Source organism: Anopheles darlingi, chromosome X (genome assembly GCF_943734745.1).
Source record: "Anopheles darlingi chromosome X, idAnoDarlMG_H_01, whole genome shotgun sequence".
NCBI lineage: Eukaryota > Metazoa > Arthropoda > Insecta > Diptera > Culicidae > Anopheles > Anopheles darlingi.
Genome location: NC_064873.1, coordinates 7848871 through 7861370, shown reverse-complemented (window position 1 = coordinate 7861370; position 12500 = coordinate 7848871). Strand labels below are relative to the sequence as shown.

General features: G+C 42.9%; 6 protein-coding genes across 9 annotated transcripts in view; 2 read left to right on the top strand and 4 right to left on the bottom strand.

The window, feature by feature from the left end:
- LOC125957615 (N-acetylgalactosaminyltransferase 7) overlaps nucleotides 1-651 on the bottom strand; it is a 3025-nt gene extending 2374 nt beyond the window's left edge. The window contains exons 1-2 of the mRNA XM_049690455.1: nucleotides 426-651; nucleotides 1-155 (exon numbers count right to left, since the gene is read on the bottom strand). The exon at nucleotides 1-155 is cut by the window's left edge and continues 2374 nt beyond it. Coding sequence (XP_049546412.1) covers nucleotides 1-52 — 52 coding nt within the window. The 5' untranslated portion in view covers nucleotides 53-155; nucleotides 426-651. The remainder of the gene's footprint in view (nucleotides 156-425) is intronic.
- A 160-nt stretch (nucleotides 652-811) lies between these two features.
- Nucleotides 812-3332, top strand: LOC125957832 (FAU ubiquitin-like and ribosomal protein S30). 2 transcript variants are annotated; one of them, XM_049690824.1, is made up of 3 exons: nucleotides 812-922; nucleotides 1214-1340; nucleotides 2703-3332. In XM_049690824.1, exons 2-3 carry the CDS (start codon nucleotides 1266-1268, stop codon nucleotides 3024-3026), a joined length of 399 nt encoding a protein of 132 aa, XP_049546781.1. In that variant the 5' UTR covers nucleotides 812-922; nucleotides 1214-1265; the 3' UTR covers nucleotides 3027-3332. The 2 variants fall into 2 exon arrangements, with proteins under 2 accessions (XP_049546781.1, XP_049546788.1); XM_049690831.1 differs by lacking the exon at nucleotides 812-922 and adding an exon at nucleotides 962-1104.
- Nucleotides 3333-3780: 448 nt separating this feature from the next.
- On the bottom strand, nucleotides 3781-4824 carry LOC125957811 (40S ribosomal protein S14a). Its single transcript, XM_049690787.1, has 3 exons — nucleotides 4701-4824; nucleotides 4275-4515; nucleotides 3781-4166 (listed from the first exon to the last, which is right to left on the bottom strand). Exons 2-3 carry the CDS (start codon nucleotides 4512-4514, stop codon nucleotides 3948-3950), a joined length of 459 nt encoding a protein of 152 aa, XP_049546744.1. The 5' UTR covers nucleotide 4515; nucleotides 4701-4824; the 3' UTR covers nucleotides 3781-3947.
- Nucleotides 4825-5064: 240 nt separating this feature from the next.
- Nucleotides 5065-6891, top strand: LOC125957623 (uncharacterized). 2 transcript variants are annotated; one of them, XM_049690475.1, is made up of 3 exons: nucleotides 5065-5276; nucleotides 5889-6257; nucleotides 6325-6891. In XM_049690475.1, exons 1-3 carry the CDS (start codon nucleotides 5124-5126, stop codon nucleotides 6877-6879), a joined length of 1077 nt encoding a protein of 358 aa, XP_049546432.1. In that variant the 5' UTR covers nucleotides 5065-5123; the 3' UTR covers nucleotides 6880-6891. The 2 variants fall into 2 exon arrangements, with proteins under 2 accessions (XP_049546432.1, XP_049546425.1); XM_049690468.1 differs by having other exon boundaries at nucleotides 5065-6257.
- Nucleotides 6892-7128: 237 nt separating this feature from the next.
- On the bottom strand, nucleotides 7129-10833 carry LOC125957824 (nuclear nucleic acid-binding protein C1D-like). The gene is made up of 2 exons (XM_049690811.1): nucleotides 10492-10833; nucleotides 7129-10419 (listed from the first exon to the last, which is right to left on the bottom strand). The coding sequence occupies exons 1-2, from the start codon at nucleotides 10738-10740 to the stop codon at nucleotides 10216-10218; spliced, it is 453 nt and encodes a 150-aa protein (XP_049546768.1). The 5' UTR covers nucleotides 10741-10833; the 3' UTR covers nucleotides 7129-10215.
- The window catches only part of LOC125957676 (methionyl-tRNA formyltransferase, mitochondrial), a 2392-nt gene continuing 649 nt past the window's right edge, over nucleotides 10758-12500 (bottom strand). The window contains exons 3-5 of one of the 2 annotated variants that reach the window (XM_049690539.1): nucleotides 12278-12500; nucleotides 11853-12213; nucleotides 10758-10849 (exon numbers count right to left, since the gene is read on the bottom strand). The exon at nucleotides 12278-12500 is cut by the window's right edge and continues 79 nt beyond it. In XM_049690539.1, the coding sequence (XP_049546496.1) occupies nucleotides 10789-10849; nucleotides 11853-12213; nucleotides 12278-12500 (645 nt within the window). In that variant the 3' untranslated portion in view covers nucleotides 10758-10788. Of the gene's footprint in view, nucleotides 10850-11776; nucleotides 12214-12277 lie in introns of those variants that run through there. The other variant, XM_049690547.1, reaches the window with a different exon arrangement.

Genomic DNA, 12500 nt, shown 5'->3' with positions numbered 1-12500 from the left:
CTCCGACGGCGATCCGGAAGATCCGGCCACCGCGAATGTTGGTGACACGCATTGCGTTTTAAACGGGAGCCCACCGTTACGCTCTCCCCGCCCAGGCCGTACCTAACACTGACCCTCACCCCTTGTGCGTGTGCCTTACGTGGTGCCGTGTTGTCCTAGGAACGACCAGATACGCATGCGGGCATGAGAGAACGAAAGAGAGAGAGAGAGGGAGAGATAACCAAAGGTTTAGAAAGAGCGCGTTGGAGGATGATGTTGCTATTGCTGCTACTGCTGTTTTAGGTAGACCGGTGTATCTTCCGTTGTATCTCTCCCTATACTGGGAATTGTCGACAGCTGTAAGCAGCAGTGGGTGTCCCAAAACAGGCTCAAACAATCGTGTGAATTGTGTTAATTCGTGTACGCTTTCGCCAGTGACACACTACCTTTCATCGGCCTTTTTAGCCACGTCGAATCTTTCGTCAGGCACGACGAAACAACAGCACCGTTCTTCGTGTTACACCCCTTGTTCTGCTGCTGCAAGCAGGAAACGGTCAATACCACCCGTTACCGGTACCAACACAATCCCTCGTACGTCCAGCGGTTTCCGGATCGGAGGGTGGTCGGAACCACCGAGAAATACCGTGGCAACCCAAAAACAGGAAGCTCTTCTACGAAATACGGAAGGTACAGTGGTGTTTGAGCGGTTAGTGACGTTTCGTCGCTGCTGACGCGCGTAAGCATGTGTTAGTGATGCAACCAGCCGGCCGTAAACGTCAGACTGGACAAGCAGCGTAAATTCGAGCACGAAAATCGCCACTCGAACGGGCGAATGACTCGTTTCGAGCAGTCTTATTCGCCTGCGCCGGGCATTTCCGGCTGTCACGATTCCACGAGTTCCACCGCTTTTCGCTCTTTTCCGATCTAGCGCTGCTCCGGGCAGGTAGGTTTGCGTTGTTACTTCTTGGCTTCCACGCGCTGTTCGAACCAATCTTGTTTCTGTTCTCGTGTACCCTGTTCATCACGAATTGCTCGCGTGCGATCCAGTTAATGTGATCTGTGTGTTTGTTCGTGAGTCTGTGAATTTCCCAACGATAAAAGATTGCTAACACCCCCCTCCCAAGCGTGCGTGTACACTAGCGACACTGGCGTGAGGTGGTCACAGGCCACCTTGCTTCTCTCTAGCTAGGATCCGGTGTGTAATATGTTCTCCTCTGTTCTATCCCCTCGACAGGTCATTCTAGATTTGTTTTACTCCATCGAAACCTTCTAGAGGAAGAGTCAAGATGCAGCTGCACGTGCGTGGCTTGAACACGCAGATTTTGGAGGTTCGTCCGGAGGACAGCATCCATGATGTCAAGGTGAGTGAGAGGGAGAGAAGAGCGGGGCGTGACTGCTTGGTTCCAGCAACGATGCAGCACGCACATCGTCGACTGTAATACCAGCGCCAACCGATGGGATGAGTTATCTGTTTTCATCTTATACATAATGCAATGGACAGCAGAATCAAGCTTCTATTACCTTGAGCATGATTCCCTAGAACCACTGCTAGAGTAACACCATGACGCTGCCCGTGAGACTCGTGCCATCCGAAATCGTCCCGGTGTGCAGGAGCTTTAGTGGGTCAGCACAAATCCAATCAAATCTTCGATCAATCTCGACGGGAACCAGCATATTCTGTACGGCGACACGATAACGACCTTCCTCTTCCCCGGATGCTGTTTACATGTGTTGTGGTGCGGTTGAAGAATGGTGCAAACCTTACCAAACCGTTGTTTCACGATTGTCGTCCATCCGTGGACTGATTCGTGCAACGGTTTAAGATGATTTGCTAGAGTGAAACGAACCGGCAATTCAAAAACCCAACGCGTAGTCTCGGGATGGCAACAAACCCGATTACGTCTATTTTGATGCTACAATTAATGCCATACGACACGCACACCTGTGTGTTGGGTCGGATTGCAAACGGGCAATTTCGCTGAAACCGAGAGAACGAGAGTGTAACTTTCATCCCTTTTTTAAGCACACACATTTGGCCGGATGCTTTGCGTGTTCAATCGCATTGTCTTATCCCTAAAGTGTGTGCAAGAACAACCTTTTACTAGGGGCAGTCTATCTACTCGACAAGCAGCGAGCGTGTTGCCTGTCGAGACAGCGAATTCTGCTACACAAACAATAATCTATCACCCTCCAACTCACATGTACTCAGCAAAACGAGTCGTTCGGAAAGCAATGCACAATTATTCCTTATTTGCTAAACCGAGGAAGAGTGCCCAAATGCACTCTCTATTTTGTTAGCGATTAAGGATTTGTGCTAGAGTAACGCAAGGAATTTGAGACCTTTAGCTATTGCGCCATTCAATCGCGGCTGGAGGGAGCGTAAATTCCCGACAAAATCAAACCCTCTCATCCAGGGTCAAAAATGACGTGATCAAAGAAGTTCGTACGGCAGGTTTCCAGCGGACCATCGCAGATCGACTCCCACTGCATGGATCCTCCTATCATTCAATATCTCTGCCAATATCAAAATCCCCAGTACAATGGGGTTTGAAATAATGAGAAGCGGTTGGAATGAGCGCCAATGGCATGCCCCAACCGTGGTATAAAATGTTTCAACAAATATAAGAGAAAAATCCAGAGTTCCCATCGGTTCGGTTGCATTTCAAACATTCCTAATACATTCCCGAATTTCGTATTAATTGTTCCTTCAATTACATCCGCAGCGTATGCTGGCTGAGGCCGAGTCCATCGACGAGTCGGTCGCACTGAGCCTCTGGTGCGAGGGTAAGCCGCTGGCCGATGAACAGTTCGTTGGAGAGCTCAGCTCACCGGAGTTGGATGTCACCGTCGGACTGCTCGGTGGTAAAGTGCACGGTTCGCTAGCCCGTGCCGGTAAAGTGAAGGGCCAGACCCCGAAGGTGGAGAAGAAGGAAAAGAAGAAGAAGAAGACGGGTCGCGCCAAGCGACGCATCCAGTACAACCGTCGCTTCTCGTCGGTGGTGCAGGCTTACGGACGTCGCCGTGGACCGAACGCCAACTCGACCTAAGCAGCAGCAGCAGTCTAGGGAAGGCGACCAGCCACACACAGCAAAGAGGTTTAAGAACAGCAAAGCCTTGCCGGCCTAGGCAACCGCGAGAATCGTTTTAAATTATGCTTAGCAACCCCGAGTGCTTGGTTCCCTTCTCATGGTTGACTGGGGCGGTAAACTTTTTTTTATTTGTTTTCACCTATAGTACTTTTACTTTAGGTGCCCCCGAGTGTTCTGTTTTGTAGGCATTCTGTGGTCGCACACGATGGACATGGTGTGTGCCGTTGCATGATAAACAATAAAGTATTATCAGTGAAAACAGAACCTTATCTATTTTTTTACAGAATATTCCGAATCGCTGTGTGCTGGGTTATTCTATTAACTAACCCATTGTTTGCATCCGTGTCAAACCGGATTATTTACGTATTCACCGCAATCTGTGTTAGCTGATGTACTGCATCGCGAAATCTACCATAACATTCGGAACAACAGTGAATCCTCTGCTCCCGAATTATCCGAAAGATACAAAAGGCACCTTTTCCTTACGCCTTCTCCCAAATACTACAGATTTATTTATATCAAACGAGCCCCGCAATGCTTATGTTGATAGAGAAGCGAAGAAGAGAAGTTTGTTGCTAAAATGCGTTGATAGTGGCGATTGATAGTTGTGGATTCCATTCATCACTTGACACCAGGAATATTGATCAATTTCGGATTGCTTCGGTTGGTTCAGCGGACTACAAAGAACTGAAATAGAGGCGCTCGCGATATATACGCTGGAAACTCGTGAACTTTTATTGGATTTCAGGCTTCCTTGTACTCAACTGCCAAGATGACACCAAGCAAAGGACAAATCCAACAGGCATGGGAGAATACGTGATTGTAATGGATACGGGATTTAACAGCGCACGCCGCCGGTTGGCACCCGCAACCCATGATTTACAAACGACGACCACGACGTCCTCCCTTCCTTCTGGTGGAATCCGACGGGATCGGTGTCACGTCCTCGATGCGTCCGATCTTCATCGAAGAACGAGCCAGGGCTCGTAGTGCGGACTGTGCTCCCGGGCCAGGCGTCTTCGTGCGGTTTCCGCCGGTTGCCCGCAGTTTGATGTGCAGTGCCGTGATGCCGAGGGATTTACACTTTTCCGCAACATCCTACAAATAGCAAACAAAAAAGATGTACAATTGTAAACATAAAAGGCCAAAGCACGTTCCCTTTTCCTTTTCCTGTAGCGCCTTGTGTTCACCAAGTGATTTGCTTACCTGGGCGGCCAACATAGCAGCGTACGGCGAAGCCTCGTCACGATCGGCCTTCACCTTCATACCGCCGGTTACACGGGAGATGGTTTCCTTGCCCGACAAATCAGTCACATGAACGAACGTGTCGTTGAAGCTGGCATAGATGTGGGCTACACCGAACACGATCTCACCATCGCGTACCTGCGGTCCCAACGAGACCTGTACTTCCTCCTTCACAACTTTATTCTTTCGTGATGGAGCCATCCTAAAGCAACAAGAAAGCACATGTAACACCGGTACAGCATCACGCAGCCCAGGTCAAACGCATCCCCGGGCAAACCAAGGCCCTGGGTAGGCTTTTGGGTAGGCATGGTTGAGTCCCTCGCACCTCGCAGCCCGTTGCAAGCCCACGAAACCGCTAAAAGCGGAGCTAAATTGCAGTGTATTTACCTTTGCCAGTAGCAGCGCGTGCGGTCCTCGCTAGGCGGAAGTTAACAAAAAAGAGGCTTGTCAGAATTTGACGTTTAGCGGAGCTCGAATTTGTCCAATCCGCCCGACCGCTCGAGAACCTCTTCGAGCAGTGTAGCATGCGTGAGTATCTCTAGTATCTCGCAACCGCGCACTCTTTCGTAACGTCCACTTTAAAAAGCACTTTCAGCGGTTATCTGTATTGCGATACTACTTTTTTAATCTCCCAACTTGAGTGCAGGTTCTTGTGACAAATCCCGTTTTTGAAATGTTAGCGATACTGTGTCGCTCCAAATTACTACTGCTCTACTGGTTACAAATGATAGCAATTCATTTGTCGAATCTACCCAACATCGGTCGTTGGTGGCTATTTTCTGGTGAATAGTTTAAATTTATTTTTAAACAATGGCCCTATTTGACGAAGAAAAGCGTGTCTGGTATGGGCCTTACCGTCCATCGATCTTTAACCCCCGAGCTAATCTCGGCCAGGTGTTGATCAACGTGTTGGAGCGTACTCCGGAGAAGATAGCGCAAGTAAACGTGGACACAGGGATGGAAGTAAGTTGCCAGCAGCTAAGGCGGCGATCGGTCAGGTTCGCAAAATATCTCGCTAACTCTGGATGTGTGCACGGTGACATTGTGGCACTAGTGGCACGGAACTCTTGTCACGTAGCTGCCGTCACATTCGGCTGTTTCCTTGCCGGCATTATAGTGAACACACTGAGTCCGTCCTTTGAATTGCCAGAAATCGAACACATACTGCGCTTAACACGACCTAAGGTGATAGTGTGTGATTTCGATAGATTGCCAATGATAAGGATGGCTTGCAACAGGATGGTATTACAAGTAGGCAAGTATGGTTTGCTGCTGCTTGAGTCTGGTAAACGTTTACCACCTGATTGCTTTTCGGTTCACGAGCTGGTTTCTGCCGGTGAGGCCACCCAACAAGAAAATCAGCTGAGCGAAGAAGATAACTACATTCCCCCGTACTGGGGCGATTCGGATAGATTGACGGCAGCCATCGTATGTTCTTCCGGTACAACGGGCCTGCCCAAAGCAGTCCGCGTTTCTCATGCACAGCTAATTGCTTTGCATGGTCGTATCAGTCAGCTGGATCAAAACGACACAATCCTTTACTTCAGTACCCTCTACTGGGTCTCGGGCTTCCAGATGTTGTTGACTGGTACCTTCAATGGCGTCCGGCGATTGATAACCGCCAAACCCACCAGTGCGGCATACACGATCGAGCTATGCAATCGCTACCAAGTGACGGTGCTCCTTACGACTCCTTCCCTAGCGACTGACATAGTACATACTCTACCCGAGGCAGCTCGTTTAGGATCAGTAAAGGTGTTCATTGTTGGCGGCAGCGTGGTACCGTTGGCGTTGAGAAAATCATTAAATAGCCACGTCCTGGTTGAAGGTCGAGGAAGATGTATCGTCGGATACGGGCTGAGTGAGATTGGCGGAGCAGCGTCCTACGAAATCGAACCACGCCAACAATCCGTAGGTAGTCTCGTATCCGAATGTGCTGCAAAGGTAAGCACAAGGGCATGACTCCTGGCCTCGGAGCGATCAGATTCCCATCAGCTCTTGCTTTTCACAGATAATTAACGATGACGGTATTCCACAAGGTGCCGGCATAAATGGTGAGCTGCTCATTCGACCAGCTTATCCATTCCTCGGTTACTACGGAGACGAAGAGGCCACTCGACAAACGGTGGACGACGAAGGATTCGTGCGTACCGGTGATATCGCCTACTTTGATCGAGATGGTTTGCTGTATCTGGTTGATCGTAAGAGAGACATCTTAAAGTACGGTGGATATCAAATTACACCCTCAATACTAGAAGCAAGAATAAGTGAGCTGGCCGGGGTACGCCACGTAGTGGTCGTTGGTATACAAGACCCAGATCGCCCCTTCGACGATCTTGCGACGGCGGTGATTGTCCGGCACGAGCATATGTGTCCAACACTAACCGAAGAGATGGTGATCAAACACTGCGCGGAGCAGAACGGAGGCGAACAGTCGCAGTCTGAATGCTACCGATTAAGGGGAGGTGTACGATTTGTTGATTGTCTACCAATGACCGAAAACGGCAAAGTAATCCGTAGTGCTGCAAGACAATTGGCTAACGCGGGTAGATATGGTTCAGCCTAGCCACATGCGCATAAGAAGTGTATGACAACAACTCCTACGAGCCTACAACAGTGCAAATTGTGTAATAATAATACATACTATATCTTATATTTATCAAGCCTGCATTGATGATACAGTTTGTGCTCTTTTTCAATCGCATATAAAGTTTCAACCTGCAATACGGTGTAAATTTAAATTCTTTTAACTGAAAACATTATACTTTTAGCTGAAAACATTACTATAGATATCCCAAATTCAAAATATCTAGCTTTGGTACACTAATGTCTCACATCTGCGCTGCTCTAATGAAAAGCCAAAACTACAAACTATAGTTTGCAGTTTTGTAGTTTTGAGTTTTGTAATACATATTTTAGAAGGAATCAGTTATTTTTCATTACTTTTGTTAATGCTGTTGTTACTTATCCCTTTTGCATATTATTTTGAGTAACCATGAAATCCAAATCTTTAATTTAATTAAATTAAATTTTTAGAATTATAAATCGATATTGTCTAACTTGGCTTAACTTAGTCTCATGATCTTTCAAGCAGTATTCTCACTGTAAAAACATGAGACTGAAAGGTTATCCCAAATTCAAAATATCTAGCTTTGGTACACTAATGTCTCACATCTGCGCTGCTCTAATGAAAAGCCAAAACTACAAACTGTAGTTTGCAGTTTTGTAGTTTTGAGTTTTGTAATACATATTTTAGAAGGAATCAGTTATTTTTCATTACTTTTGTTAATGCTGTTGTTACTTATCCATTTTGCATATTATTTTGAGTAACCATGAAATCCAAATCTTTAATTTAATTAAATTAAATTTTTAGAATTATAAATCGATATTGTCTAACTTGGCTTAACTTAGTCTCATGATCTTTCAAGCAGTATTCTCACTGTAAAAACATGAGACTGAAAGGTTATCCCAAATTCAAAATATCTAGCTTTGGTACACTAATGTCTCACATCTGCGCTGCTCTAATGAAAAGCCAAAACTACAAACTATAGTTTGCAGTTTTGTAGTTTTGAGTTTTGTAATACATATTTTAGAAGGAATCAGTTATTTTTCATTACTTTTGTTAATGCTGTTGTTACTTATCCCTTTTGCATATTATTTTGAGTAACCATGAAATCCAAATCTTTAATTTAATTAAATTAAATTTTTAGAATTATAAATCGATATTGTCTAACTTGGCTTAACTTAGTCTCATGATCTTTCAAGCAGTATTCTCACTGTAAAAACATGAGACTGAAAGGTTATCCCAAATTCAAAATATCTAGCTTTGGTACACTAATGTCTCACATCTGCGCTGCTCTAATGAAAAGCCAAAACTACAAACTATAGTTTGCAGTTTTGTAGTTTTGAGTTTTGTAATACATATTTTAGAAGGAATCAGTTATTTTTCATTACTTTTGTTAATGCTGTTGTTACTTATCCCTTTTGCATATTATTTTGAGTAACCATGAAATCCAAATCTTTAATTTAATTAAATTAAATTTTTAGAATTATAAATCGATATTGTCTAACTTGGCTTAACTTAGTCTCATGATCTTTCAAGCAGTATTCTCACTGTAAAAACATGAGACTGAAAGGTTATCCCAAATTCAAAATATCTAGCTTTGGTACACTAATGTCTCACATCTGCGCTGCTCTAATGAAAAGCCAAAACTACAAACTATAGTTTGCAGTTTTGTAGTTTTGAGTTTTGTAATACATATTTTAGAAGGAATCAGTTATTTTTCATTACTTTTGTTAATGCTGTTGTTACTTATCCCTTTTGCATATTATTTTGAGTAACCATGAAATCCAAATCTTTAATTTAATTAAATTAAATTTTTAGAATTATAAATCGATATTGTCTAACTTGGCTTAACTTAGTCTCATGATCTTTCAAGCAGTATTCTCACTGTAAAAACATGAGACTGAAAGGTTATCCCAAATTCAAAATATCTAGCTTTGGTACACTAATGTCTCACATCTGCGCTGCTCTAATGAAAAGCCAAAACTACAAACTATAGTTTGCAGTTTTGTAGTTTTGAGTTTTGTAATACATATTTTAGAAGGAATCAGTTATTTTTCATTACTTTTGTTAATGCTGTTGTTACTTATCCCTTTTGCATATTATTTTGAGTAACCATGAAATCCAAATCTTTAATTTAATTAAATTAAATTTTTAGAATTATAAATCGATATTGTCTAACTTGGCTTAACTTAGTCTCATGATCTTTCAAGCAGTATTCTCACTGTAAAAACATGAGACTGAAAGGTTATCCCAAATTCAAAATATCTAGCTTTGGTACACTAATGTCTCACATCTGCGCTGCTCTAATGAAAAGCCAAAACTACAAACTATAGTTTGCAGTTTTGTAGTTTTGAGTTTTGTAATACATATTTTAGAAGGAATCAGTTATTTTTCATTACTTTTGTTAATGCTGTTGTTACTTATCCCTTTTGCATATTATTTTGAGTAACCATGAAATCCAAATCTTTAATTTAATTAAATTAAATTTTTAGAATTATAAATCGATATTGTCTAACTTGGCTTAACTTAGTCTCATGATCTTTCAAGCAGTATTCTCACTGTAAAAACATGAGACTGAAAGGTTCGATGACTTAATTTTATTGCATTTAGTGACTCGTAAAAAATCACTCTCATTACTTCGAACATCACATACAGTGTCGGACATAAGTTAAGCAACTGAGTCAAGGTGTATGAAAAAGTGTTCAAAACTTTAGTTTTCAATCAAACTATACAATTTCCGACTCAGCTACTGGAAAGGGTACCTATTTACGATATTTTAGGACGATTTCAGTTATTACTTTTTCTTTAAATAGCGCATTAGCACGATGGTTTCAAAAAAACATTGTTTTTTCATGCGACATAAGTTAAGCAACTGGCTATTTTGGAGCAAAAATAATAAAATATTGATCATCACATGTGGAATTTCTGCATAGTAGTAGTCTATTGGCGTGTAAGCTTGCTAAATCTGTCAAGGTTTATGAAGTTTTAGTATTCTTTTTGTCTTTGAACACCCGATACACTCGGTTACATTCAAAACGAAACAATGTCGCGTAATATCTATTCTAGCGATTAAAAACAAAATAGAAATGAAACTAGCGACTCTGGGAAACTCTCAGAAACACATTAGTGAAGCTTATAGCATAGATAAATCAGCAGTTTCTAAAATATCCTAAATAGGTACCCTTTTCAGTAGTTGAGTCGGAAATTGCACAGTTTGGTTGAAAACTAAAGTTTTGAACACTTTTTCATACACCTTGACTAAGTTGCTTAACTTATGTCCGACACTGTATGTACATTGTACATACAATGTTCAAACATATGAGATGCACTATTTAATTACCAATGCTTTCCATTGTTTGAAGTTAGTTTTGTAGGCAGTTTTGGCTTTTTTCCGTGCGGCTGTTGAGCATCGTACAGCCCGGCCCGAATGAACCGCTTGGCTGCCTTTCTATCGAGCTGAGGTTTGGTGGCATTGTCCTTGATTTCCTTCATGCGTACCATGACCGAGCGCACCTTTTCCAACTCATGCTTAATTTCGTCCTAAAACCAGAAAGAAAGAAACAACAGTGTCAGTGACCAGTGACCGCTAATCTAATTCATTTGCTAACATACATTGTCCTCCATTTTACCAGTGAGTTTTCGATGCATCCAGAACAGCGAGTTTACGCTGTAGGTAATATAATTATCATACAGGACCTTTTCTTCGATGCTAAACTGATGATATTTGTCGTAGTCTTCGCAGGCTACCTTCAAGCATTTGCCAATCTTCTCAATCGTTTGCTGCAGCTTTTCGTCTTTACGGATGAAGGCAACATCGCGGCACAATACTCCAAAGCGAGTTTCAATTGGCGTCTGTTCCATCTCTTCAGAGATTCCTTGTTTTCCAATGTACAACGGTAGTGGAATAATTTATCTTAACTTTTTACACGCGGTAAACGCAGTTTTTACGCAGGCCAAACAACGCCTATCACTGAAAATAACAATCTTTGACGTTTGGTGACCGGCTCCATGTGAACGTTTATACATAATAGCCGTGGCCACACGGAGCGAAAACTCTAGCGCAAACGAAAAAATTAATGCCAAAACTTTTGCGCTTCGATATGTTTACATGGCCGGGTTGAGGAAATTAAAATCGTTTTTTTGAAGAAAAGGATTGAATACACTAGCAATGATCACTCACTGTCGATGTAAACCACAAAAAGAACATATTGTGAGCCCTACCGTTTGCAAAAAGCTTTTACGCTAGGTTTTACGCTCCACGGACCAATAATCGTTTGACAGCATGTAAACGGCCAGCGTAAACGTTTTGGCATTAATTTTTTCGTTTGCGCTAGAGTTTTCGCCCCGTGTGGCCACGGCTAATCAGATTGAATGTTTACATCGCCCGTTTCAGAACCGGGGCAGACGATACCGGGGCACATTTTCTACTCTTTAGCCGTGGCCACACGGGGCGAAAATTTGCGCGCAAATTTGCACATTAATGCCAAAATGTTTTCGCTTCGTGTGGCAGGGGTAAAAATCCGAAAATTTATGCCGAAATGTCAAACGTATTGTTTTCATCTGTGTTTTGGCCGCTGAAGTTGATTTCCGTATAAATTTTGCAGTTTTTAACGATATTGTTGCTGTTGCTGTTACATTTATATTAAAAATGCAAAAACAATACGAAAAGAACCTACATTTTCGTAAATAAAGCGTTCGATAGCGTCAAGGGTTCAACGAAAAAGTCCGCGGACGTATAAAAGTTTGACAGCGTGTAAGGGTTAAGCGAAACCGTTTTGGCATTAATTTTTTCGTTTGCGCTAGAGTTTTCGCCCCGTGTGGCCACGGCTTTTTAGTTCAAGCAATTAGTAACCTGTTGCGTTCGGCTGAATTTATTTTCACACCATAGCAATTCAGTTCAACGAAATTTATTTTCTCCGTCAGAGATCTAACCATCGCTACTGCTTCAGTAAATGCGAATAATAAATAACTACCCGAAAATCCTTTGGGAATGAGCTACTTTACTCAAAAACCCATTGTGGAAATCTTGTGCAGTCAAAGTCTTTTTCCCTCCGACGGCTAACTTCAATACTTCGATGCAAAATCCATCGCAACACCACACTATCAGCTGTTTGGTTTTTCGAGAGTATTCGATGCAACCGGGCACCCTTTCGATCCGATTCGTCGCTTTGGTTTGATCGTGCCTATAGGCTATCTCGAACAGCTTAATTGGTTCACCACAAAACCACGTTTTCAATGGTGCTAAACTGTAGAGTGAGCGATAGAGATCGTAGACCTGCAGTGCTGTGTGATGCTTCCATCTGATCTCAGTGAAGTTACGATCGATTTTGGGTGCTGCGGAAAATGGGCGATTATAAAGTTATCAATTTGTGCTATCGTTTACCAATGCGAATTTTACCGTATGTTGCCTTCGAACTATCCTGCTGGACTACTTGACTGTTATAAAAGTCCAAATCATCGATGCATTTCATTAAGCAATTAGCACCTAACTGTGCCAATTCGTCGTGTAGTTGGGGCATTAGCATGTCTCTAGGTATATCTATGGTTGATTGCAGCAATATTTCACCAATATCGAAGTGCTTCGGTTCGATACGCATTATGCTGATCCCTGTCCGTCGATG

What these genes read in the sequence shown, in the direction of transcription:
- LOC125957811 (XM_049690787.1), bottom strand. Translation starts at nt 4,514, where the DNA reads ATGGCTCCATCACGAAAGAATAAAGTTGTGAAGGAGGAAGTACAGGTC. An exon ending in CTGCTATGTTGGCCGCCCAG is followed by an intron (nt 4,167 to 4,274) that starts GTAAGCAAATCA and finishes TGCTATTTGTAG; the next exon opens with GATGTTGCGGAAAAGTGTAA.
- LOC125957623 (XM_049690468.1), top strand. Translation starts at nt 5,124, where the DNA reads ATGGCCCTATTTGACGAAGAAAAGCGTGTCTGGTATGGGCCTTACCGT. An exon ending in TATCCGAATGTGCTGCAAAG is followed by an intron (nt 6,258 to 6,324) that starts GTAAGCACAAGG and finishes TGCTTTTCACAG; the next exon opens with ATAATTAACGATGACGGTAT.
- LOC125957824 (XM_049690811.1), bottom strand. Translation starts at nt 10,740, where the DNA reads ATGGAACAGACGCCAATTGAAACTCGCTTTGGAGTATTGTGCCGCGAT. An exon ending in CTGGTAAAATGGAGGACAAT is followed by an intron (nt 10,420 to 10,491) that starts GTATGTTAGCAA and finishes TTCTGGTTTTAG; the next exon opens with GACGAAATTAAGCATGAGTT.
- LOC125957832 (XM_049690824.1), top strand. Translation starts at nt 1,266, where the DNA reads ATGCAGCTGCACGTGCGTGGCTTGAACACGCAGATTTTGGAGGTTCGT. An exon ending in ACAGCATCCATGATGTCAAG is followed by an intron (nt 1,341 to 2,702) that starts GTGAGTGAGAGG and finishes TTACATCCGCAG; the next exon opens with CGTATGCTGGCTGAGGCCGA.